The following is a 24,904-nucleotide window of genomic DNA, read 5'->3' as shown; positions in this document are numbered from 1 at the left end:
CGGTCCCAGGACGACTCTGGGGGGGGGGGGGGGGGACCGGGACCCGAAGCCCTGCCTCCTGGGCCTTCCCCAGCCTACGGCTTCCCACAGTGGCTGAGCAGCCCGGCTTCTGTGATTCTGTCTGCACAGAAAATGACCCCAGTCTGGTCATGAGGGATGCTCCCAGGAAGGACGGAAAGGGACCCTTGCCCTTGATAAAGACTGATCAGTGTTTTGGCGACATGGGGCCAATGAATAGGAGTGAGCATTGACCGATGTGCTAAGGAACGTTCTCAGAATCTGTGTTCTCATTGCTGAAGAAATCAGAATTTCCACTGCTTCTGCTCTTGGGTAGTTATAAAAGGAGGAGGAAACCCTGTGCCGGCTGCTTTTATAAAAGCTGAGAGTGGGCTCATTTGGTGGTGGTGGTGGTTTCTTTTTCGGGGTGTTTTTTTTGTTTTGTTTTTTTTGCAACTTAGATGTTTCCAACCCTAAAATGGCCACTAAGGTTTTCATCATTTCAAAAGTTCACGGCCTGCTGTGCGGGATCAATGTATGTACTCAAGCCAGTACCAAGTTTACCACCCGGTTTATTGCTGACAGTATCAAAATAAAAATGAAATGCAACTGATTACACTCATGCTTTTGAGAATCTCAGACCCGCGTGTGACCAGAGACCCCCACCCACAGCTCTTAGTGAAGGCCTCTGCTCTTGGCTCCGACCGCCGTGACGTGGCAGACCTCGACGTCGGCCCCCAGCCTCTGCAGCTCGTCCAGCCAGACCGTCTGCTTGTGCGAAAGGCGGTCATTGGGGCCCTTGACCTCCACCAGCTGCAAGAGCAGTTTTCAAGGAATTAGTCTCCGGAGACGGAACAGCCATCAAACAAGCCGGAGTCGTTTTCAGTAGGTAGTTAAATGGCTCACCCCGTTGCACCACCGTCGACATTTAAAACTCCTGCTCTTAAAATGACAGCAGTGAGAGAACGAAGAACCAAGGCTCAGACTGGGGCGAAATATATCTGATAAAGGACTTGTGTCCAGAATGTTTTTTCTCGGTCGCAAAACTCACAAGAAGGCAACCCCACCTGTGAGGCAAGGGAGGTGCCTCGCCCAGAACACGAGCTGCTTCACACACGGCCCCCGCCTCCGGGCCCCCGTGTGCACCCTACAGAGGGCTCGCTGTGGGCTGGCCCTGGTGACTCGCTTCTAACAGAACACAGCACAGAGGACAGGACGGAACGGGACCAGGTGAGGAGAGACTGTGCTCACACGCTGCCCCGTGGAGGAGGCCCACCCACGCGCAGGGAACGGGGCGGCCTCCGCCACCCGCCACCACCGAGGAGGCTGGCCCTCGGTCCAGGCGTTCTCTAGGGGTTCAGTCTTGCCAGCAACCAGGCGAGAAAAGGCTATTAGATTGTGGCCTTGGATGAGGCCGCTCATCAGGTCACAGGTGCGACCTCCCATTCTGGCTCCACTGACCTTGCAGCGACGGTCCTGGGAGCTCCACACCACCAGGTCGGGGAGGCCGCCTCGGCAGTGTCGGAAGTCCTCGGCCAGGCGCCGGCACACCCCGCTGAGGACGGGGCCCCCCAGGCAGGAAACGAGGTCCTGAACACGGGACACCCAGGTCAGCAGCCGCCCCGTGGTGGCCCAGGCCCTGGAATACTCCCAGGGGTCCCGAGGCGGGAGGACCCCGTGGAATCCCACTGGTGGGAATCCCAGCAGCTCTGCGAAGTCAGCTTTCCTCTGCCTGTCACCGTTCCCTGCCCGCGGGAAAATCCCGGGGCCGTGAGGAAACCGTTTGGAATGTGACAGCGATGACGTACAGGGGCAGCAGCCACAGGGGCAGCGTCCTCACTGCCGGGGCCAAAGGCCACACCAAGGGAAGCTGTCAGCTCGGGGAGAAGGCGTCACCGGGGCTTGGATGCCCCGGCATGTATGTTCCCCTCGATGACTGGCATCGGGGCTGGGATACTGTCATACACGCATAGGTACATATGCATGTGTGCATACAGATGCATGCATGCAGGCACACAGGTACACGTGTGTGTGTGTGTGTGTGTGTGCGTGGCGTGGCGTGCAGACTCCCACCTGAGCTTGCTGCAGAGACGCGAAGCGGTCCCAGCTGACGACGGCCGCCGCCCTGCCTTCCTGGGCCTCCCAGGTGGCCGCCACCCAGGCTCGCAGGCGCTCGGCGGGGGCAGCGTGGATCCGCCGCAGCCTGGCCTCGATGGCCGGCCGCCGGCTCGCGAAGAAGCTGTCTGTGCACAAGTCCAGCGGGGATGCCTGGTGAGAACCCACGCGTCAGGCCAGTCAACGCCTGGACACGGGCCCACCTGGCCACATTGGCGCCTTCTTTTTCCCAAGAGGCATGTAAATGACATGGAACTCAGTGGGTATAGGTGACACAGCACCTGGGGCACCCCTGGACCCTGACGGGCTCAGAAAAGGTCGAGGCTGCAGATGCACTAACGTTTCTTTTGAGGGTAAATAGGCTTAAAGTTTCAAACTTTACTCTGGAGTGAGCACCGTGACAAGAGACCGTAATGGGCAGGTTTCTGATGGGCGCGAATCACGGACGTGTAGACGCGTCTGTTCCCCCAGAGAGCACGCCCTGGGCTGGAGCGTGGCCGGTTACCTGGTAGGCGTTTCTGAAGACGTCTGCGATCTCGTCCATGAAGATGATGTCCCACAGGAGGAGGCCGAAGAGCGTGATGAAGGTGGAGCCCTCCCCGTGGATCCCTAAGGAAAGCCACACACAAGACAGACCCGTGTTCTCTGGCTGAAAACCCATCGCCATAACCTGCCTCCTGGATTCGAAGGGAACCACAGATCTATCTGGGCTTCAGACGCCATTTCCAAGCCGTCCCTGGTTCTTCTTTTAATTTTATTGATTTCAGAGAGGAAGGGAGAGGGAGAGAGACATCAATGATGAGAGAGAATCATTGACTGGCTGCCTCCTGCACGCCCCACACTGGGGACCGAGCCCACGTCCCCAGGCGTGTGTCTTGTCTGGGAATCGAATTGTAAACTCCTGGTTCATAGATCGACGCTCAACCACTGAGCCACACTGGCCGGGCTCATTTCTTACATCTGTGGCTTATCTACAGGAGCCAACGCGAGTCTCAGTAACCCCGGGAAAAGCCACAGGCACATGTCGGAGCCGTGAAGAAGTGGTTCTCTACGTGCAGGGCCGCGGAGCAGGGGGGCGATGCCACCTACTCCTTGGAAAGGGCGACAGAGAGCCTGCTGGTCCCTGATTCCCGCCGGACTGGGCAGAGCGAGCTCACGCTGCCAGGAAGGCCAGTCCCTGCTCCTCCTCGGCCGCCTCTGGTTCCCTGGCGCTGCCCCCAGGACCTGTCCTTCAGCCCGACCGCAAGGCCCGCCCCCGCTGTCCGCGGCGATGGGTGGCCAGGAGATGCTGGCGTTCGTTACCCTGGTCGAAGCCACTGCGTCTGTAATGGTCCAGCGCCAGCTCCTCCACGGAGCACAGGACGGTGGTAGGGGTGGCGGGCCCCCCGGCCTCCAGCACGAACACGGACTTGCCCATCCCGAGCTGCGGGCACAGCCGGCCCGTGATGGTCACCTGAGACGGCGACAGGAGGACGGCCGTGAGCTTCACTGCAGCTGCAGGGGGCAAACCTGGGGACCCCCAGGCCCACACGCCCCCCAGCCACCCATTCTGAGGCCGGGTCACTGTCTCGGCCCCAGGGGAGATGCGGGCCCCAGAGCGGCTCTCCCGGCACCCTGACCAAGAAGGCGACACCGGCAAAGGCCGCGAGCTGCTGGCCCCGGAGATTTCCAGAAAGTCGCTCAACCCAGGGCCTGAGCAAGCCCGCCAGCCGGCCCGGCCCGAGGCAGGAGGACGGGTGAGGACGGAGCGGTGGCCACGCCCCTGTCCACTGCGCGCCCGTCTCCTGTCTACGAGACGGTGACAGCCGAACAGTTCCTGGCTGCCTTCCCTCGGAGGACCCCACCGGACGGGACTCACATGCTTCACGTCCTGCACGGCGACTTCCGGCAGCTGCTGGAGGAGGTGCCGGTACCTCCGGCAGCTGGGCGACGCCCTCAGGCGCACGGCTCTCTGGTACAGCGACAGGCGATGCCCCGTCCTCACCTCAGGGTCCGCCAGCCCTTCTGCGATGCACTTGATAGCCTAGAGAGAACGGGGTCCCGGGAGGGGACGGGGGTGGGGGGGGGGGCTGTCAACGCGTGGACCTGTGTTACCATGAAAGCAGCAGCAACCTCAGCACGGCCTCTCTCCCCGGGGACCTGGGGGCCGGCAGGTGCCTTCTGCTGCTATTTCGGCCGAATGACCACGGACAGGTACGGAAGCACCGCGCCCTCCTCCCTGAGAGAAAACAGCTTCCCGGCCCCACGCTCGGCCACAAGGCGCCCCTTCAGTCGGAGGCCGTGAAAACACTCCGTCCCATGTCCACGCCCAGGGTCAGTCTTTCCACCCGATGTCACCCTGACTCACTGCATGTGCTGCCGGGAAGAGCGAGCGCTCCCAGGGCACAGCCCTCCATTCATGGCCCAGGCGAGGCTGGCATGGAGGCGGGCGGGGCGCGGGCGGCCACACAAAGGGCCACTGTTGCCACCGGGCAGGGGCGCAGCTGCTTGGCCACAGACGGTCCCTCCATTTCCAAGATCCCGGCCACAGAGAACACCAGCGCCCAGAAGGGAAGGTGGCCTGCTTGGGGGCGAAGCCCGGGGCTTCCCAGAGGGAGTCACTCAGGAAGGGCTTGCACTAGACTTCCAGCTCCTGCAGGCCCCAGGCAGCAGGAACAAGCCCCGTTTCCAGAGCAGAAAGCGCCTGCTGAGGGCGGAGGCGTCGGGTGCTCCTGGCTCCTGACCCCTGACCCCTGATTATTCCTAAATCCCAGCACAGGTCCCACCGCCAGCCCCGCTCCCTTCATTGTCATGCTTGGGTTAGCGATCTTGTTTCTTTTCGTGTTGGGAGAGCACGGATTAAGGTCTAAAAAATGAATGTCCAGAGGCGGGGGCGGTCTAGAAGGGGTCAGTGGAAAAGGGGGAACATATGCAATACTTTCAACAGTAAAGATTTAAAAAAAAAAAATTCTTGCCTGGCTGGTGTGGCTCAGTGGTTGAGCACTGACCCATGAACCAGGAGGTCACGGTTCGATTCCCGGTCAGGGCCACATGGCCAGGTTGCAGGCTCGATCCCCAGTGTGGGGTGTACAGGAGGCGGCCGATCAGTGATTCTCTCTCATCAGTGATACTTCTGTAGCTCTCTCTCCCTCTCCCTTCCTCTCTGACATCAATAAAAACATCTATATTTTAAAACCCGAATGTCCTGATTACATTTGGTTCTTAAGGCATCAGCTGTTGGCTGTCCTGCCTAGTGGCTGAGTACCGGTTCGAGGCGTTTCAAGTGCTGGTGGAGGTTGAGAGCCAGCCGGTCCCACCACCGGCCTCTGCTGTCGGGACAATAGACTTTCTGGGACAAAAGGGCCTCCAGTTCCTGGACGGCTTCCTGTGGCGACAACAAAGGAAGCTCATTAGACGCGCACCCACCAAACTACACACACAAGGTGGGCAGCGTCAGAAACATGCGCCAGCCCCACGTACACACACGTGTGGGTCCACAGACTCCCCGGGTCCCTGCCACGGATCCTCTTGGGATTCCGGGACCCGGGTCAGGACCCGGCTTTGGCAGAAGCTCTGAGAACCGCCATTCCTCAATACAGGATGCCCGACGTAACCGAAGTCACCTCGAGCCATCGCCCGCGGCTCGGTATAACGAGGGACACGACCGCGTTTCGGATTTGTGACTATTTCCAGACGGCCCCTGACAGCTGCCCGGGAGACACAGCAGATGTGGGGGCTCCCCTCCGAGCTGGATGGAGGCCTCCCCGGCGCCACACGAGCTCGGCGTGACCCTCAGGCCGGACGGGGGCACTCGCGTCAACTCCCAAACGGCTGGCCCCCGGCCACGCTCCCCCTGACCCAGGAGCCCGCGGGCCGCCCGCACGTCCCCAGAAGCCGGGCGGAAGTCCGTGTTCTCACCTCGTACAGGTGCAGCCGCTGCAGGACCTCCACGGCCCGAGACAGGATCCTGGTGTACACCCACCCGACGGTGAAGCAGCGCAGGAAGGGCGGCAGGTCCGCGTGGTGCCTGAGGGGAGCGTGTGCGCGCAGCCTGGTCACCGGGCCGCCGGCCGGGAGACGGGCGTGAGCTCCCGCGGTGGACGGGAGGCGTCGCTCTTAGGAAGAGGCCTGTGCTCAATACCGTGGCCTGTGTGCGGTGCCTGACTCTCCGGCTCCATCCCCAGGAGGGGCGAGCAGGAGGCAGGCGGGCAACGTGCCGCTCTCGCATCGACGTGTCGCCCCCTCCCTCTCCCTTCCTCGCTCTCTAAAATAAGTAATGAGAAAATAAGAATAAAGGATCGTGTGCTGTGACCTTGAAATTTGGAAGTAAACGTTCAGTGTTGTTTTTTTTAAAAAAATATATATATTGATTGATTTCAGAGAGGAAGGGAGAGGGAAAGAGTTAGAAACATCCATGACGAGAGAGAATCGTGGACCGGCTGCCTCCTGCACGCCCCACACTGGGGATGGAGCCCGAAACCCAGGCCTGTGCCCTGACCGGGAATCGAACCGTGACCTCCTGGTTCCTAGGTCGACGCTCAACCACCGAGCCACACCGGCCGGGCAGACTCAGTTCTCCTTTCGGAACAACGCCTATGTTTGAGTTTCCGTCGAGAGAACAGGTCTGGCACGGGGGCTTCCCACAACATCTGTCCACAGCTGGGTTCCCCGCACATTGAGTTCAGCTGAGCAATCCCTGGGGAAGCCGGCACCCCGGGGACGGCCACCGATAGCCCCTCTCCCCCCCCCCCCCGGGTGATCACGTGAACGTGTGTTGCGCAGGGATCTGAGTCATATGAAACCCCCACACTCACACCTTTCCTCCTGACTCACACAGCCCTTTGACTCTGTGCGGAGCAGCTAGGAAGGCCACCGCCCAGCAGGTCCGACCCCAGAGCCCAGGCAGAAGGTCCTTCGTGGAGAGCACGGCCCCAAGTGGCGGGAAGGCTCGGTCAGTGAGTACCTTCTGGCGGGCACTTAGGACACCCCCACCCTCACCTCAGGGAAGGGTGGCTCTTCAGCTCCTCCCAGTCCCTCCTGGCGCCTTGCGAGAGCGTGTTCGCTTCCTCCCAGTTCCCGGCGGCCATGGCGGCAGAGATGTCACTCAGCACGTGGGCGGCGGCTGCGTACCTGGGGGGACAGCCCACGCCATCTGGGTTTCAGACGCGAGTGAAACATTTCCACCCCCCCTCGACCCAACCCCGAAGGGCAAAAGCGTGTCTTTGAAAAACATGGGAATGATTTAAAGTCTATTCTATAATAACGGAACCTGCAGCTTCCCTGCAGGGGCCCAGAACGAACACGGGGGACTAGAAAGAGCGCAGCCTTCGCACCGCGCGGCTCCGTGACCTGTCCCACCGTGTAAACGCGACGCTGATGGGCCTCCGTCACTCGGAGGACCCGGGTCAGTCTAGAATCCTACTCTTGCCCCTCGAACCAAATGTTCCTAAATCCATCTACCAAAACGGACCTGGGAATGTCTGTCTGTCACGGGCCTGGGTCTGGTGTCAGCACCTAAGTCGGCATTAGCTCTCTCTGAAGTCTCATTACTGGGAGGGCATTCACCTTCAGCTCGGTCATGCCAACAACACAGTCCCAGGGCAGGTGTGTGCGAATGTCTGTGTTTTAAAAAATGCTCCCTGCCAGGGCACAGGGACACGTCTGCAGCTCTAACCAAAACTCACTGGTTTTGGCAACTGTAATATAAGCACATTTCTTTAATGTGTGTGAGTGTGTGTGTGTGTGTGTGTGTGTAATTGACTGCAGAGAAGAAAGGAGAGGGGGAGAGAGAGAGAAACACCCATCGCTGCCCCCTGCACGCCCCCTGTTAGGGATCAAGCCTGCAACCCGGGCATGTGCCCCGACTGGGAACCGAGCCGTGCCCTCCTGGCTCATAGGTGGACTCTCGGCCATCTCAGCCACGCCGGCCGGGCTAAGCACATTTCTGCCTTCTCTGTAGAGTCTTAGAAATGCACACGCAGGTGAGGCAGAAAGAAAACCAGGCAACAAAGCAGAAAGGGCTGCTCTGACTGTGAACGTAGGCCTGCCCTGCGGCTGGAAAGAGGGGCGAGGGGGAGGGTGAAGCACCCAGCTCTGACCTGAGGAGGTCGTCTCTGTCCTGGAAGACCCGGGCACGCCGGCTGACCGTGTACCGAGGGAAGGCCACGCGGCCCAGGTTCGCCAGCAGCACCGTGGAGAGCTGGCCCTGCCCCCCGCAGGCGGCGTCCTCCTCTTCCGGGGAGTCGGTCAAGGAGAAGAGCAGCAGCACCCGGGAGAACACCGCCCGCGGGCCCCTGCACACCCTCAGCGACGGGCCCGCCAGGTCCTTGGCCCTGAGACACAGACGGGGACACTGGACATCAGGTGATGTTCAGAGACAGCCAAGCTAAGGGGTGGGGTGCTCGCTGTTCTCAGCCTCCAGGCCACCCACCCTCCTGCTGTGGGGCCCTGGAGCTTGTCTTCGCCTCTCTGGGGCCCAGAGCCCACCAGGGACCCGGGGAGGCCTCAGGGACATTTCATTTCCCAATGGTTCACGCACCGTGTGGCTCCAGGAGAGAGCCGGGTGGGCTGGTCGTGAATAGCAGGAAAACGCGTAAAAGTATTGCCCGTTTGACATCAGCGATTCTCCCTTCTGACTCCAGGCACAGTTTAGATTAAGTATCATGCTTAATGGAGAGCACCCCCCTTCCCCCCCAAAAAAAATGACTGAATAGTTTACTCTTAAATCCTGCAAGAAGAGCAGTCAGAACTGCGTTTTTCTTGAATAACAAATCCTGGAATTGACCGAAAGGCCTATCGCCTGTATTCTCTCGCCTCCAGATCGTCCGCGGTCTTAGAAATTAAGATGGTGTCACAGGAATTATGAATAACAAACCACGAAGGACTCCAGGTTAGCGGAATGAACGAGGACTCTCCTCCCTTCCCAATCAATCGAGTTGCCAGTGAAACCAGCGATGACAGTTCCAAAGCAGGGACCGCCCGTTAGAAGGTAATATGCGCGCTCGGTATTTCCAAATGATTTTACGGTAACAAGAGCCCACGCACCTCTTCAAGATCACCGCCCCGACCCCGGGCGCGCTCGTGCCCCAGGTGCAGACGGAGGGCTGTCTGGCCAGTTTGAGCAAGGCCTCCACCAGCTGCTGCTTCTGCCCACCGGGGCTGCCCACGCGGAAGGTCTTTGCCAGGGTCCTCAGTTCAGGAGCGGAAAGCAGTTCAAACACTTCAGGGAGCTCTTGCAACTCGGATTCTGAAATGTTTTTTTTTTAAAAAGAAAAGTTTTAAAGAATCACAGCATGTTCTCGCGTCCTTTACTCTAAGGAAGCGTAGTTAGATGCAAACGAGATGGCATTCGCTGTGGAAATGTCAGTCTGCCCAACCAATTATCTCCGGGTAGGAAAAATAGAGACCTCAGAGAAGGTATAACAGGCCTACTTCTCACTGAAAAGGAACGGAGATCTGCCCTGGCTGGTGTGCTCAGTGGTTAGAGCATCGGCCCGCACACAGAAGGGTTGCGAGTTCGAGTCCTGGTCAAGGGCATGTATCTGGGTTGCAGGTTGGATCCCTGGCCCCAGGTCGGGTGCAGGCAGGAGGCAACCGATCGACGTGTCTCTCCCGCATCGGTGTTCCTCTCTCCCCCTTCCTCCCTCCCTTCCAATCTCTCTAAAAATCAGTGGAAAAAATGTCCTTGCGTGAGGATTAGCAACAACAACAAAGAAAACAAGTGCAGACACTCTTTCATTATCCTCGTTGTCTTAACCCCAAAGGCGAAGAAGAGCTTTGCCTTCACACGAGTAACTTACTACAACACACAATTACTACCGATCGAGCCCCAGCCAGCAGTTGGCACCGCACCGGCATCGCCGTCCCTCCTCGTGTCCTGTTTTCCCCTCAGGTTTCCCTGGATGCATCGTACCCGTCTGCAGGAAGCCGGCTCGCTCCAGTTCTCCGACCACGGGCGCCAAGTCGGGGGCGATCTCTTCATATTCCAACTTATGCCTCTTAATCCAGCCGAACTTGCGTTGGAAAAGTCTGACGTATAACTTCTGACCGCGATCTGCAAGCGGGTGAAGCAAAAGAGGGGAGAATGTTACCTTTCTTCTCCAAAACAGCGGCCAGGTATCACTTCCTTTTTCAAACCGAGGGACAGTATACCTCTTAGACGTGCATACCTGCCTCCTCAACTGGTCTCCCCCCAGACCCCTTTTCTTCCTGTGGACGGTGTAACTTGTCTGAAACAGAAAGCCCCCATGGGGAATGTCTCCTTGCCCGCGTGCTCGCCCCCCAGGGGCAGGGAGATGCCCAGATGGGAAGCCCGGGGCCAGTTCTGCCACTTGTCAACTGTGGGGCACCTCCCTGAGACTTCATTTTCTCTCCCACAAAAAAGAGGGGCTGGCGCTGGCCAGTGTGTTGCTAAGTGGTTAGAGCATTGGCCCGCACACCCAAGGGTTGGCGGCTTGATTTCCGGTGGGAGCACGTGCAGGAGGCAACCAACTGACGTGTCTCTCTCACATCGATGTTTCTCTCTCTCTCTCTCTCTCTCCCCCTCCCTCCCTCCCTTCCACTCTTTTAAAAAACAATGGAAAAGATATCCTCGCGTGAGGATGAACAACAACAAAAGGAACTCCGTAATAATTCCACTGTGTGAATTTAAAACAAAAACCTTTCACTTTAACGTGAGTAGTCATGTTCCGGGTTTTTAAAAAATCTACTGAGAAGTCAGACCTGGCTGCGGGGCGCCCAAGGTCGGCGTGGCCTCCTCGCCAGCCGTTCCCGCCTCGGGAGGGACTCTGGCTCCACCTCGGCCCTTTGGGTAAACAGTGAGGCTGTGACAGGGTGGCTTCTGTTGCAAACCTGGACCCTGGCCTAGAGCCACGGCGGCTGCCAAGGAGCCGGGCGTATTTTTAAATGGACCGATTTAGCTTGGCCGCTTCCCCTTCCTCCACGCCCAGACTCGGAAAGGCAAACCCAGGAGCCTGAAACATTGCTGGGGAAATGTGCTTCAGCCGACCGAGGTCTGCCTCCTCCTGCTCCGTCCCTTTGCTTTCCTGTCTGGGGAGAGGCTGTGCAGAAACCAACAGCCCACCCCGGCCCGAGCGGCCGCTCAGAACGCAGAGGGCGCTTTGCGAAGTCGCACTGCTAACTCTTATTTTTTAATCCAGAAAAGGCTGTTTGTCACCTACCAATGACATCAGTAAGTCCTGCGACTTCAAGGGAAAAGTGTCACAAAACCAATTCCGCCGTAGAATAATTGATTTAAATGAGAGTTTAGTTCCTATGGCATCTCATGAGTATTATAATTAAAAGATGATGAACAAAACAGTATTGGAGCCCGGCCGGCATGGCTCAGTGGTTGAGCGTCGACCTATGAACCAGGAGGTCACGGTTCGATTCCCGGTCAGGGCACAGGCCTGGGTTGCGGGCTCGATCCCCAGTGTGGGGCGTGCAGGAGGCAGCCGATCCGTGATTCTCTCTCATCGTTGATGTTTCTATCTCTCTCTCCCTCTCCCTTCCTCTCTGAAGTCAGTAAAAATCTATTAAAACACAATATTATCGGAGGGCCTGCTGTATACATACACAGGCAGGAAACTACAGGAACAGACATCACAGGGCACAAAATCCTGTCTCCTTTCCAAACATCTCCTCACCTAGAGACCAGTAGAAGGCTGACTCCTCTGAGTGCTTCCAGTTGATTCTTAAAACCACACTGACTCCTTGTGGCCACGAGACTGCTGCTCGTCACCTCACGGCCTGAATCGGGCCAGCAAATGGGAGGCAAAGCCCCGAAAGCACACGCTTACCCGATAACTGATGGAATTTAGCGACGATTCCCTTCTCCTGATCGTCGAAGAGCATCCTGTCGTCCTCATTCTCAAAGACGGCTGCCAGCACCACCAGGAAGCTGCGGAGGTAGTAAGGGTGGCCGGGCAGCGCCGGGACCGGTTCACCGGGAACACCGCAGCTCAGCCCCGGCCCTGGCCCCGAAGGAACCCCGGGGGCGGTTTCACCCTTTAAGCCGCTGTCACCTTCCAGAGGGAGTTTGTGGGGGCTGCTCCACTCGGAAGCGTCATGGGTAGAGCTCTGAGATGGCGCCTCCCAAGAAAGCTGTGTTTCCGATTCCGAAGCCTCAGGGACTTCGGTTTCTTCACCAACGCCTGCCTCGCGTGTCCCGACACCTTCACCATCCGCTTGTTCGACGCTCTCCTGCTCTGCCCGGCTGGCCTCGGGAGCGGAGGGTAGTTTGTTCCCAGGAGTTCGCTGGGGCGGTGACACTGGAGCACTGTCTGGGGAGGCAGGAGCGAGGGTGGACCTTCCACAGTCCTGGGGAGGCCCTGGCTTTGCAGCTGCCGTTAACGAGGGGCCTTCGACAGGATCTTGCTCCGTCAGAGGATCACAGGAAAACAGGTTCTCCTTTTGGGAGCTGCTCTCCACCCCCCGATCCTCGTCCTCTGCCTCCGCACAGCTGGCCCCCACCCTGACCGCTGCGGCCGGGGCCTGGTTCTTCTCCGTGGCTCTTCTCGCCTGCAGGTACCTCCTGGATAACTTAGACGACAGGCTTCCCAAAGGAACGACTTGGACGTGGGGAGATCGCAGCTCGGCGTCTGGATTGTGGCACACGCCGCCATCGGTACCTTGAAAGTAGGGGCTGGTCTGCTTTTTCGCGCCCCTTGTCGCCGAGTCGCTTTGGTCAGGGGATAAGCTTGCCTTGGACGGTGGCGACTTCTCCGGTGTTACCCCTTCTCCCGGGGCCACGTCGGAACCCGGGACGCCGCCCAGCCCGGGGGCCACTGGAGTGACATCGCCGCGGCTGGCACACATGTCATCGAGGTGCCGGTTCAGGTCATAGCGGGGCACCATCTGACGACACACCGGGCAGGCAAGTTTGGCGGGTGGCGCGTTGTTGAAACACAACACGATGGACTTGGATGCATTTTTTTTCGCTCTGCTGCTCGACAGGCTTCGACGGGGCCTTTTTCTCGCGGGCGACGTCCCCCCTGGCATCATGCGCCCTGGAGAACCTGGCTGTGTCTCCGGGAGGAGAGCAAAGGCGACCCCTGGGGGAGGGCGCAGGGGTTTGCTGGGACGTTCCCTGGCTGGATGGAGGAGAGCGGGCTTCCCTTGGACTTCATAGCACTCCCTGCAGAACACAGCACGTGCGGGTCAGACGGCAAAGCGGGCTCTGAACCCTGCGCCGGGCATCGCGGAGGAAAAGGCTGGGGCTGCAACGGGCAGGGCGCCCCGTGCACGCTCAGCGCGACCCGCCTAAGGGACAGCCTGGCACTGGGCTCGCTGACCTCGCTTTGAGCCCCCAATGATCCCCCCAGTGTGGCTACGCCCGATCCCTTCCTAAAAGCACGGCATCGGTAACTGTTTCCGGGAGGGAGGATGCCCGGGTCACTCCCGCCTGCACGACCGGCAGCTGCGGCCACCGAACCCCGTGCGCGGGGTGAGCCCGGCCCTTCCCCGGGGCCGCGTCCGCGCGCCTGGGTGCACGCCTCCCTCCCTCCCTCCCTCCCAGCCCGGCCACCTCGCGCCGCCCGCTCCCCTCCCCTCCCCGCCGCGCCCCACGCGCCCCGCGCCCCCCGGCCGGCGGCCCGCACCTCCCGCGGGGCTCCGCGCGCCCAGGCACAACCAGCCGATCCCCGCGTCTCGGCGCGCACAGGCTCGCCCAGCGGAGGCCCGAGCGATCGATCTCCCCGCCTCCTCCGGGAAGGCTTCCTTCCACGCACGTGGCAGAGGGTTGCGGAGCCCTGCAGGAGGCCGGCCGCGCATGCGCCCCGGCACGTGCGCTCCCAGGGAACCCCTTTCCCCCTCGGGGCGCAGGCCGCGTGTCGGGGGAGCCGTGGGTGTCAAAGTGAAGCGGGTTCCTGGGGTGAGACAGGGACGGGCTCTACCCACCCAGCCTTGCTGGGCTTCCCGAGGGGTGTGCCGCACGCGCCTTGTTACAGTGGATGCAACCCCAAGCGCAAAGGGATGATATAATGTAGTCCGTCAGTTCAGCCCCCCCCCCCAATTCCTGGGGTTCCTCCCAAGCCCCCCGCGGATAGGGCCGAACCCTGCATAGACTTTCCTACAAAGACATACCGATGACTGAGTTTAACTTAGCAGAGATTGACAGTAGCTAATGATGACATAGAACAATTATAACAGCATGCATAATAGAAGTTATGCGACTGTGATCTCTCTCTGATAACTGATCTGATAACGGAGACAGCTGGACAAAGGCACCATTCACTCAGGGGCAGGGCTGAGCAGGTCCTTGTGAAATGATCAAGTCACACAGAATGGCAGGCAATTTAAAACATGAATTATTCCTGGAATTTTCCCCTTCACATTTTTGGACCGCGGTTGACCACAGGTAACTAAAATGGTGGAAAGGGAAACGGTGGGTACGCGGGGACTAGCGTAGCTAGAGAGTGACGAGTTTGGGGTCCTTGTTTTCAATCCAGCTGAGCTGTGAGGTTGTGCAATTTAATTTCTAGTAATGGCTGTGTCGTCACTGAAAAGTGACTTCATCGGTCAGCTCTGCAGCACGGACGACACCAGCTGCCTCCGGCGTCCCCAAGAATGACCGGGACGTTCGCTTTCTCAGCCCAGGGGCCCGCCTGCTGTCCGCCACTCACTGCCTGCAGCACGGGTCAGCGCTAACCGCTGACTTCACCCATGTGCGGAGTGCACTCAGCAGAGAGGAAAGGGACAGGAATAGGGAATTCACCATTAGATGGGTGGTGGGGGCCTCCCTTGAGTGAGGTAATGTCCAGTGGGCGTGGGGAAACCCCTGCCTTCGTGGAGAATACATTCTGGTTGAGGAAGGAGAGGAAAAAACCCAAAAAATATATTATGTGGAGAATTGAAAGACAAGTCCTTTGGAGAGAAAGGAGGAGCATCACAGTGAGGGCGGGGAGGAAAGGCCTCACTGTAAAGGTAGTAACACTTTAAAAAATAAATATTTTTTTATTGATTTCAGAGAGGAAGGGAGAGGGAGGGACAGACATCAGTGATGAGAGAGGATGATCATGGCTTGGCTGTCTCCTGCACGGCCCACACGGGGCTGTCCAAAGGCAGTCTGGGGTTTCTCTTTACACCAGGGAATTAAACATCTGCCACCCGGGCCAAGCAGAGTTCTCAAAAAACTTTATTTATAAAACAGAACGGTGACTGAATATAAACTTACATTCGTATTTACATTATAGCCCAACTGTATTACAGCTTTAATTTATGAGCAGAAATGTCCTGTCGCTGCTTCTTTTTCTTTTCTGTCTTCTTTGCGTCGCTGATTTGCATTTTCACTTGATCTTGTAACTTAGAAAAGAAAGCTTGAGAGGACTTTAAGGCTTTGTCTTTACCTTCATCCTGCAATTAAAAATAACACGTGCTCATGTACAGATGTGCCCACGGCGAAGAACCCCAATGACGACAATGACATCCTGTCAGGATACGAATGATCCCTGGCTGGTATGCATAGCGGTTAGTGCCGGCCCACAGACTGAAGGGCCTCGGGGTCAATTCCCAGTCAAAGGCCTGGACCTGGGTGGCAGGTTTGATCCCCGGCCCCAGCAGGAGGCAACCAATTGATGTTCCTCTCGCCCCCTGCCCCGCCCCACACACTCTCTCTAAAAAATCAATGGAAAGAAATATCCTTGGTTGAGGATAAAAATACAGATACACTATATATATACACACACTCTATATATATGTATATATATATATATAAATTGAAAAAGGACCAGGTGAACTTGTGAAACATTCAACCGGTCAGCATAGAGGTAGTCTACGCATTCGACGCTGCCACAGTGCTCTTGAAATCTGAGGGCAGAGGGAGTAGCAGGAAACGCTGTGAGGGGCAGAGTGAGGGTGTGTTCCCGTCACCAGGGGCCTCTGCACCCGCAGGTGGGCGGTGTCGCCGGCTCTGCCACCCAGTGGACAGCGGGCACCCACACTTAGCCACGCGCCTCCCAGCAGCCCCTCGCCGCCAGCTGGCTCACCTTCAGCAGCGAGGCTTTGCCGGCTCTGGTCAGCTGCCTGAGCTTCTCCGACGCCGCGGCCTTGCTAAGCTTCCCCGCGGGCTCGGCACTGCTCCTCTCCAGGAGTCTCCTGCGCTTCTCCTTCTCCTTCAGGTTCATGTGCTTCCGCAATTTCTTCTTCCGCCTTTCTCGCTTCTTGTCTGTGGCTGTTTTCTCAGCAGCGGTCTTTATGTCGCCGGCTTTATTTTTTTCCTTTTAAGAAGTAACCACCAACACACTGGTTAGTCAGGCCGACGGCACGTGGCCCCCAGCACGAGCCAGGGACCTGCAGAGGTGGCCCCCGTGTTCAGCGGCTGACGCCAGCCACTGGGCGGGGTGCAGGGTCTGAGACAGGAGATCCTCCGGGTGGCGCTCAGCGGCCTACTCTCCTCGGCGGCCGGCCTAGCTGCTGGGGCTGTCGCCGGCAGAGTCTCTGAGGGGTGGGTGTGGGAGCAGCAAAGCAGGTGGGGGGGAGGGGCTGCGCTGCTAGGCCAGCGGGAAGACAGATCTGCAGGACCGGCGTCACTGTCCAGGCACGAGCGCCGTGTCCACAGGCAGGGACCCCTGCACTTGGCCTGCCAACCTCTACCGACACCCAAAGGCTCCTGTTCTAGACCGGACTCCATTCCAGAAAAGCATTAAGCGGACGACACGAGGGGGAAATGCTGACGTTAAAAGATTGCTAGTATATGTGCAATATATGCCATTTGTTTGAAACCTAACCCTGCTGGTATTCAAATGGATTAGAACAAGATACTGATATTGGCTATTTACCAACAGCTTTTGTACTAAGTCTCATATCTGCAAATCGTAATAACAGCTGATTACAGGAGTCTGGTATTTGAACATTAAATACCATTGTAACATTATTAATTTGATTATACTTAGGAACTGCTGATACACATTAGAATAAAAACTACGAACTCGAGGAGAATGACAACAAATGGAGACCTGGCTGCGAACACTGCTTATCGGCAGACACTGCACGTCTCACCCGGCTCCTCACCTTGACTTCCTCTGGGGCCAGGAGAGCCGCGTCGCTGACACTCACGGGGGCGACTTCCTCCATGGTGATGGCCGGCAGGTTGGACACAACTTTAATCTCCGGAACGGGCTGGAAAAGAGACGACACATGGATTAGGAAGAAATAGTCCGCACCTAAAAGAATTGAATTGTGAACCTAGTAATTTAAAATCGAATACATAAAATGCTTTCGGGAGGGTCTTTAAAACGTGAGCTGTGTTGAGGGTGGAAGCCAAGCTAACGGGGCAGCACTCACGCTGCCTGAGGGTTCGAGGGTCTCCTGTGTCAGCACTGCCCCAGGGGCACCCTGTCCTACCCTTCTGCATGGCACCTCTGCCGGATTCACACCCCAGTTCTCTCATCTGTGACTGAACTATTCCCCTCCCCCAAGCTTGTGTACGTTCTCAATCTTATCTGCTGTTTAATAGAACCTTTGGTTTCTGTAAATATTACCTCGCTCTTGGTTATGGGGGGGTTAGGGGGAACTCACATGGAGCCCGGCCGGTGTGGTTGGGCATCAACCCATGACCCAGGAGGTCACAGTTCGATTCCCAGTCAGGGCACAGGCCCGGGTTGCAGGCTCGATCCCCAGTAGGGGGCGTGCAGGAGGCAGCCGATCCATGTTTCTCTCTCATCACTGATGTTTCTGTCTTTCCTTCCCTCTCCCTTCCTCTCTTGAAATCAATTAAAAAATGTGTTGAATAAAAAAGAACTATATGGAAAAAGATACAAGGGAAAATGTTCATTGGAACAAATGAGTCAAAACAAACTCCTTAATAAGTTTCTCGTGTTCCAGCTCCTAAAAACAGACGCTGGTAAGCAGAAGCCACAGGAAGAGCCGGCCTCCCCGAAGCTCAGCCAGGGCCGCGACACGCGGCTCCGTGCGCACGCAGGAGGTGAGCACTCACGGGTTTGGGGATGAAGTGGAAGTTGGAGAGCGCGTCCAGCTTCAGGAAGAGGGAGTCCATCATCTTCTGGATGGCCACGTGCTCTGGGTTTTCTTCTTCTTCTGTTTTTTGCTGAGAAAACAGGTTGAACACCATCAGGCTAAGCGGCTTAAGGGACGGCACCAGACGGCACCCACGGCCCCTGCCGGTGTGCCGAGCCTCCTGGCGGCACCCCTGGGCGGGCACAGGTCCCTTCCGCTAGCGCCCCGGGCCGCAGGCAGCCAGGAGGACTGAGCCTCCTAGTTCTCCCCCTGCAAGGGCCCTGCCGCTCCCGCTGCTGAGGGGGCCTAACTAACCGAGCTGCTGGGCGTCTTAAACGGCTTTGGCAGAGCGACAATGTCACCTCATCCCCAAGCACAGCTGGCGGCATTCCTACCCGACCAAACGTAAAGGAAGAATTGACAATTATTATATTGGAAATACGACTTTGTCCTCCTTAAGGAATATTTTTTAAAGAATCTAAGTAAAAAGAAAAACCGAGAATACCCACCAGACCTAAAGGTATGAATGGATTCACTGATAATCTTATAAAACACACCAGCAGCTTCTAAAGGATGAATGAGAAATGATTTAAAAACTGTAGCACTGCCCGGCCATGTGGCCCAGTGGTTGAGCGTCGACCTATGAACCAGGAGGTCGCGGTTCGATTCCCCATCAGGGCACATGCCCGGGTTGCAGGTTCAGTCCCCAGTGGGGGGTGTGCAGGAGGCGGCCGATCAATGATTCTCTCTCATCACTGATGTTTCTATGTCTCCCTCCCTTCCTCTCTGAAATCAGTAAAATATATATTTTGTAATTGTAGCACTACTGTGACATAGCTGGGAAAGTTAATAACTAGCTGTGGGCTATCAGGTGACCACTGTTCACTGCAAGACCACCTCGCTCCCCGCCCAGCGGGAACGCTATAACCCACCGTCCGGCTTGCTCGGAGCCTCACAGAGGCCAGGGACCGAGAGCTCACAGTTCTGTTTCATAAATTTCGGCCGGCACAGAACTGGTTCTCCCAGTCTCTCCTTTCACAACAGCCGTGCCTTCGTGGCTCCTCACCTGGCTGAGCTTGATGTATTCCTGCTCGTATATTTCCGCGAGGCTCAGCTTGCTCTTCTCGTGGTCCAGCGTGAGCCGCTTCTTATACTCGAACGCGTCCTCCTTGGGCTTCTCCTTCCGGACGACGTCATCCCACGCCTGGGATGGGAGGGGGAAGGACACACACTCACCACGTCTCCTTTCCTCCCAGGCTCGCTCACGGGCCTGCCCCATCCCGCCTCCTACCGTCCAGGGGAAGCAGCTCCCACCCCTGAAACGACTGCTCGCCTCGCAGAGAGTAAGTCTTATGGAAAGCAGAGCGGGCCCCTGCAGGAGCCCTTTTCGCTTGTTTCAAATGCGCCTTTCTCCTGGTTACCCACTTGAAGTCCCTGTTTCCCCATCACGGTGTGCTCAAAGCCAAGATTCAGGTTTGTCTTGTCACTCAAACGTAAAGACCCTCCTCAGGCAGCGCCCACTCTGCAGCCCCTCCTGCTTTCAGCCACTTCACACTCACACACTCACACACACACACGTCTAAAGCCCCCCTCGTTACACACACAGACGCTCCCGCTGTATTCGAAGCGGACAAAAGACCAATTCTGCAGCAAAAGCTCTTCGCTAGGTTTGTGACATTTGAATAAAAACAGACCCTGGTCTGTCACATCAGATACTGTGCCCAGACCCCGGGTCCTGGTGTGACCACATCGAGCCAGATGTCAGTCACCACAGCCACCACCCGCCACCAGCTTCACCCCACACCACCCAGCGGTCAGCATGGCGAGGGGGCCCTGACCACGGCCCTGGCCCCGTGTCCCCTCCGGCACCTCACCCGTACCCGCACCAGTGAGGCCCGCGCCTCACACCACAGACGCTGAGGACGCCTTCAGTGCCGACTGAGGGCCTTTACATGAGCAGCCGACATTGAACTTCCATGAAAACAGCATCAGTCACTCCTACTCCCCAAACACGCGCGTTATTTCTAAAAACGCCCGTCACCGTTCACTGCGGTGCTTGTCACGCGGACGGACCTGGTCTCTGATCCGCTGCTTGATGATGTCTTCCAGCTGGAGCGTGGTCTCCTCGGTGATCACCGGCGCTGGAGGCAACAGGACACGTGCGATTAGGCAGCTGTAAACCAGGCCGGGGGTCTCACAGGGTGGGCCCGGCCGCAGCGTCCACACCCGGGAACCGGCTGGACGGGCATTCCCGGGCCCCACCCCCCAGCCCCCGGGTCAGGCGGGCCGTACCCATGCGGACGGCGTGGTCGAAGTGCAGGGTCTCCTCCAGCAGGCTGTTCTCCGGGCGCTTCTGAGCCGTCACCTCCCCCTGAAGCTGCCATGGCTTCTTCTCCAGCAGCTCTTTTTCTAAAGACGCGATTTTTTCATTCATCTGAGAGGGAGAGGCGAGGCGTTATTACGTACTTAGGGAACACAACTGGATGTATAATTGAGTAAAAGCAACTGATATTTTTAAAAGCGGGAAAGAAACGCATTGCTCCGGACAGTAGTGACGGCCTATTCCTGTCGCCTGTGGTGGGTGGGGAGCTGCAATATACTAACCCCCCCGATGTTCCTTGCTGAACTGAAACGCCAAGTCTGTGGGACACTAAATCCCCCCCGAGGCAGCTGGGTATATTTCTGGGCTCTAGTATTCACATCCTCTATCTCATTCACAAGCCACCGACAACGTTCGTTATTAGAGCATTCCAAGATGAAGTCATGTTTCCATGGCAACATCAGTGTCTGATGGAGCCTGACCCTGACGCTACACCCCAATCCACGTTATCGCTGACTTCTAAAAGACAACAAAGCAATAGGGCCAAATAACTGGAGCCTGACTATATTCCTTTCAAATGGCATTTCATCTTCTGAAGTCAGGTGACCTGGGCATCAAATTTATCAGCTTCTGGAAGATGTGCTTGAGATGGTGCTAAATACAGTTGTCTCCACGGTACTCACAGAGCCGCCTGCTCAGCACCTCAGAGCAGGAGGCCGTATGCATAAGAGCAGCTACGGTGAGCAGGAGAGGTTCCCAGGCCAGCTAATTAGGAGAGATGCCACGGGTACAAACACAGCAGGGAGAGAAAAGCAGCAGGTTTGACAGCGGCGCCACAAGCTGAGAGCCACGGGCCCCATGTTTACAAGTTAGCTGCTTCCCGCTGGGCGTCTCTATGTAGTGTGAGCTGTACAGAGTAGCCAGATGTGTTTTTTTAAAGGATAAGTCAGCATTCTACCAAGAAACACAGATTAATTAGCAGTCTGCAAGTTCCAGTCACGAAAGCATATAGCAAATCCCTTAAATTCCTACTTATTACCTTTTCCTGTCTTTTTTCAAAGGAGGACTTAACTTCAGCAGGCTCTTTCTGTGCATTTAAGACGCTTGTCTCTTCAGGTTCCTCATCATCTCCAGATTCCTCGTCATCCGGCAGGGCGAAGGTCACCCTCTTCGTTTCTTTACGTTGTTTACTGTCTTCAGTCTCTTCAAGGTCATTCTCTTCATCCCTATGATACCAAAACACGTATCAATGGAAGAACACCCCATTTCATTAGGGAAACAAAAAGAAACACGTTTTCTCATAATGCAAGTTTTCTTCTGTATTATGCCTAATGCAACTAAATCTCCAGAACTTCTAAAGGCATTCAGTTATTAAGGAATGACAGAAGGAATTATTTAGGTGAAATAGAACAAAAAGTGTCCAACATAAAGAAAATAAATTACTGCCCTAGCTAGCGGTTAGCGCGTCGGCTCCTGCACCCAAGGGTTCCAGGTTCCGTCACTGGTCCAGATCGGGGTGCATGTGGGAGGCAACCAATCGACGGTTCTCTCTCTCCCCATTCTTCCCTCCCTCCCTTACCTTCTCTCTGAAAAACTCAATGGAAAAAATAACCTCAGGTGAGGATTAACCAAAAAAAAGGGGAAAAATTACTCATCGATCTATAACACAAAGTCATCTCACACAAATAACAACAGTTTATCTTTCTTGGCACAAAACCAAATCAAAGCTCCTTGCGCTAGAGGTCTTGACTGACCCTTACTGGGTGAACTCTCACGCCCTTCCACGTGGACTTTCTCTGGCTCCCTGGAGACGACGTGACCTCGGAGAACCTGACTCCTCAGGCCCATGACGCTGCGAGCGTGCGCACGACTGGCCAGGCCCCGCCTGCTGCACGGAAAGGGGCACTGAACACACTCACGTGTCCGAGAGGCTCTCCTCTCCTCCCCGATCAGCAGTCTCTCCCTCTTCTTCACCGGAGCCCAGCTCCTCGTCGGGCGCACCCGCCATGTCTTCGTCACTTTCAACCGGATCGAAGAAATCCTTGTACTTCAGGTTTCTGGAACTTTTACCCGCCTGAAACAAAGACACTTCGCATGACGGGCAGGAACGTGCACTGAGCCGTGCTTATGTGTGTCCATTAACACTGCACAGGGGAAACTGGCCTAAGAGCTACTAGCCCACAGCCAACTGAAAGTAGGAATCCTTTACACAATATTCCCATCTCTACATCTTCTAGCTACAAGGATTTCCAAAAGACCCCCTGCCCGATCAAGTACACAAGTGCCTCCCTGTCACTAGTATTTGCATTGCTCGGTGAAAACACATGTTTGAGGGACAGTGCTGAAGGTCTGACAGGTGTGATTATGGCTATTCAGCTACAGTGGCCTCTGAAAAGGCAATGGTGGGTCCCGTTTAATTTTTCCCGTCAATTTCTCTGAGCCAACGATCTCAGTATTTCACTTAGGCCCTGGGGAGTGTTGAGGTATTTCCACCTCTTCCGGAAGAAACAGAACAGAATGCCATTTGAGGAGGCAGAAGGTCCTCGTTCTCTCCTCTCCCAACACGTCACCTTGGGTTTCTGACGTCCAAACAGTCCTCCCTCATCTCCGTCGGAGTCAAGATCTTCAAACAAATCAATCTCTTCGTCCTCGTCCTCGTCGTCGTCCCCTTTCCCTTCCTCTTCTTTTTCCATGGTTTCTAAAAAGCTCTCCATCTCAGAGAGCTTGAAGAATCTGTCGTCCACGACGGACTTCTCCCTGGGCTTCCTGGGCACGCGGCTTTGCACCCTGCTCTGCCGTTCCAGCTTGTCGATATCAAAGTCAAGGTCAGAATCCTCATCGCTGAAGACGGGGCTTCTCCTCAGATCGCACTGGCCGGGATGTCTGGCTGTCTCCTCCCCTTTGGGATCATCACCGCTCAGGCCTGACCCTTCCTCCTCCTCCTCCTCCTCCTCCTCGCCTTCTAGGCCCTCCTGGCCCTCAGCCTCCGTCTCCGAGCCATCCTCCCCACCCTCCTGCTCCTCCTCCTCCGCCGGGAGAAGGCTGAGGTCCCCGTCCTCGACGGCGTCACGGACGGCGCTCTCAAAGTACCGCAGCGCCGGCTCATTCTGCAGCTCCAGCTGCTGCCAAATCTGCTCGTCGTCAAAACGGTCGATCACCAGCTTCTGTAAAGGGCTCCCGGGGATCCTGCCCCGCTCCAGCACTTTACTAAAGTCATAAAGCACTTTTGTCAAGGAAGTGAAGCTTGATGCCCGTTCATCTTGAATCCTAGCAAGGGAGCAGGGGAGGAGGTTAAAGGAGACTTTTTTAAAAATTTATCTCTATTGTTTAAAGTATTACAGACGTCACCTTCCCCTCCCCCCACCCCGCAGTGACCCGCTCCACCTCGCATGCGCTCCCCCCAACCCCTGCCCCCCGCCTTCCCCGTACTATTGTCTGTGTCCATGGGATACGTATGTTATGTGTGTGTGTATATATATATGTATGTATGTAGCTGAGTTTTAAACAGCCATGGCCCTGCGGGTCTGGCGTCAGCGGACTATATATATATATAGTCTTTGGTCAATCCCTTTCCACCCCCCACAGCCCCTGCGTTCGCTCTGGGATTCGTCAGTCTGGTAGTAACCTCGCGGTACTCTTAAATTAAAGGGGGAAATAAGGCCCCAGTCTCGTGCAAAATCAAATGTGAATGAAACGTCAATTTTTAGTATAGATTCTGGTCCGCAAGAATCTGGACCATCTTGCTGATGAGCCACCTTAATACACAAAAGTGTGAACTTAGTATCTGTGAATCTGCACACGACTGAAATTCTGACAGGCTAAGGGGGCGGAAACGATCTGAAATTGGGGAAAGGAGATCTACGCCTCCCGTTAGCTTCCCTCTATCCCAGACACTGACAGGGGCCTGCAGCCCGCGCCCGCCGGAGGCCGGGGCCCGATCCCGAGCCCGGGCTCCGCGCACTTACGTGAGGAAGCCCTCCGGCCGGCCTGTGTTCTCACCAACCTCGTCCAGACACCGCTTCAGAGTCCGCTGACGCCAGACCCGCAGGGCCATGGCTGTTTAAAACTCAGCTCGCCGCGCCGCATGCCCCGGAAGTAGGACGCCCGGAAACGCGTCACAGGGATGCGCCCCGCGCAACTTGGAGCGCAGAGGAAAAGGTTCCGCCGCACGCAGGTTCCGGACCCACCCCTAGCCCGAGCCAATGGCCGCGGGAGAACCGTCGCTGCGCTTGCGCAGCGGACGGCGCAGGGAACGGAAACGAGCCATTGGTCGGCTCCAGCGCCTTTGAACTCCTCCGGAAAATCTGTTTGGCATTCCTGAGGGTCCCACAGTGCGGGACGCCTTCTCCTTTTAAGTGTCCGCCTTAGATGCACCAGGTGGCTTCGCCGCACGTTGTATTGTAAAGAAGAGAGGGTCCAAACCCAGCACCCGACAGGAATTCTGCAACACTCGCCACGCCCCCTAGCGCCGTAGGCCCGCCCCCGGCACCTTGGCCCGCCCCTCCTCTGACCTCGTTGCCCCGCCCCCTGAAGCGCCCAGCT

The 24,904-nt window shown here is 56.8% G+C and overlaps 2 protein-coding genes across 2 annotated transcripts; both read right to left on the bottom strand.

Moving 5' to 3' along the window:
• Positions 1-552: 552 nt before the first annotated feature.
• FAN1 (FANCD2 and FANCI associated nuclease 1) lies at positions 553-13,726 on the bottom strand. Its single transcript, XM_081114678.1, has 14 exons — positions 13,689-13,726; positions 11,889-13,225; positions 10,004-10,144; positions 9,136-9,337; positions 8,190-8,423; positions 7,090-7,221; positions 6,010-6,118; positions 5,357-5,476; positions 3,971-4,135; positions 3,415-3,565; positions 2,618-2,721; positions 2,071-2,265; positions 1,459-1,587; positions 553-810 (listed from the first exon to the last, which is right to left on the bottom strand). Exons 2-14 carry the CDS (start codon positions 13,090-13,092, stop codon positions 673-675), a joined length of 3,024 nt encoding a protein of 1,007 aa, XP_080970804.1. The 5' UTR covers positions 13,093-13,225; positions 13,689-13,726; the 3' UTR covers positions 553-672.
• Positions 13,727-15,205: 1,479 nt separating this feature from the next.
• MPHOSPH10 (M-phase phosphoprotein 10) lies at positions 15,206-24,840 on the bottom strand. The gene is made up of 11 exons (XM_081114844.1): positions 24,328-24,840; positions 22,933-23,629; positions 22,282-22,436; positions 21,402-21,588; positions 20,335-20,476; positions 20,116-20,183; positions 19,109-19,246; positions 18,023-18,133; positions 17,098-17,205; positions 16,074-16,304; positions 15,206-15,441 (listed from the first exon to the last, which is right to left on the bottom strand). The coding sequence occupies exons 1-11, from the start codon at positions 24,414-24,416 to the stop codon at positions 15,292-15,294; spliced, it is 2,076 nt and encodes a 691-aa protein (XP_080970970.1). The 5' UTR covers positions 24,417-24,840; the 3' UTR covers positions 15,206-15,291.
• Between the last annotated feature and the right edge of the window lie 64 nt (positions 24,841-24,904).

This window comes from Myotis nattereri (assembly GCF_964212035.1).
Source record: "Myotis nattereri genome assembly, chromosome: 21".
Lineage (NCBI taxonomy): Eukaryota > Metazoa > Chordata > Mammalia > Chiroptera > Vespertilionidae > Myotis > Myotis nattereri.
Note: the sequence above shows the minus strand (reverse complement) of the source record. Positions and strands in the feature narration are given on the sequence as shown.

What these genes read in the sequence shown, in the direction of transcription:
- FAN1 (XM_081114678.1), bottom strand. Translation starts at nt 13,092, where the DNA reads ATGATGCCAGGGGGGACGTCGCCCGCGAGAAAAAGGCCCCGTCGAAGC. An exon ending in GGGGCGGTGATCTTGAAGAG is followed by an intron (nt 8,424 to 9,135) that starts GTGCGTGGGCTC and finishes TCTGTGTCTCAG; the next exon opens with GGCCAAGGACCTGGCGGGCC. An exon ending in TCTTCAGAAACGCCTACCAG is followed by an intron (nt 2,266 to 2,617) that starts GTAACCGGCCAC and finishes GGTTCTCACCAG; the next exon opens with GCATCCCCGCTGGACTTGTG.
- MPHOSPH10 (XM_081114844.1), bottom strand. Translation starts at nt 24,416, where the DNA reads ATGGCCCTGCGGGTCTGGCGTCAGCGGACTCTGAAGCGGTGTCTGGAC. An exon ending in AATACATCAAGCTCAGCCAG is followed by an intron (nt 18,134 to 19,108) that starts GTGAGGAGCCAC and finishes CTGTTTTCTCAG; the next exon opens with CAAAAAACAGAAGAAGAAGA. An exon ending in TCCACTTCATCCCCAAACCC is followed by an intron (nt 17,206 to 18,022) that starts GTGAGTGCTCAC and finishes TCTCTTTTCCAG; the next exon opens with CCCGTTCCGGAGATTAAAGT.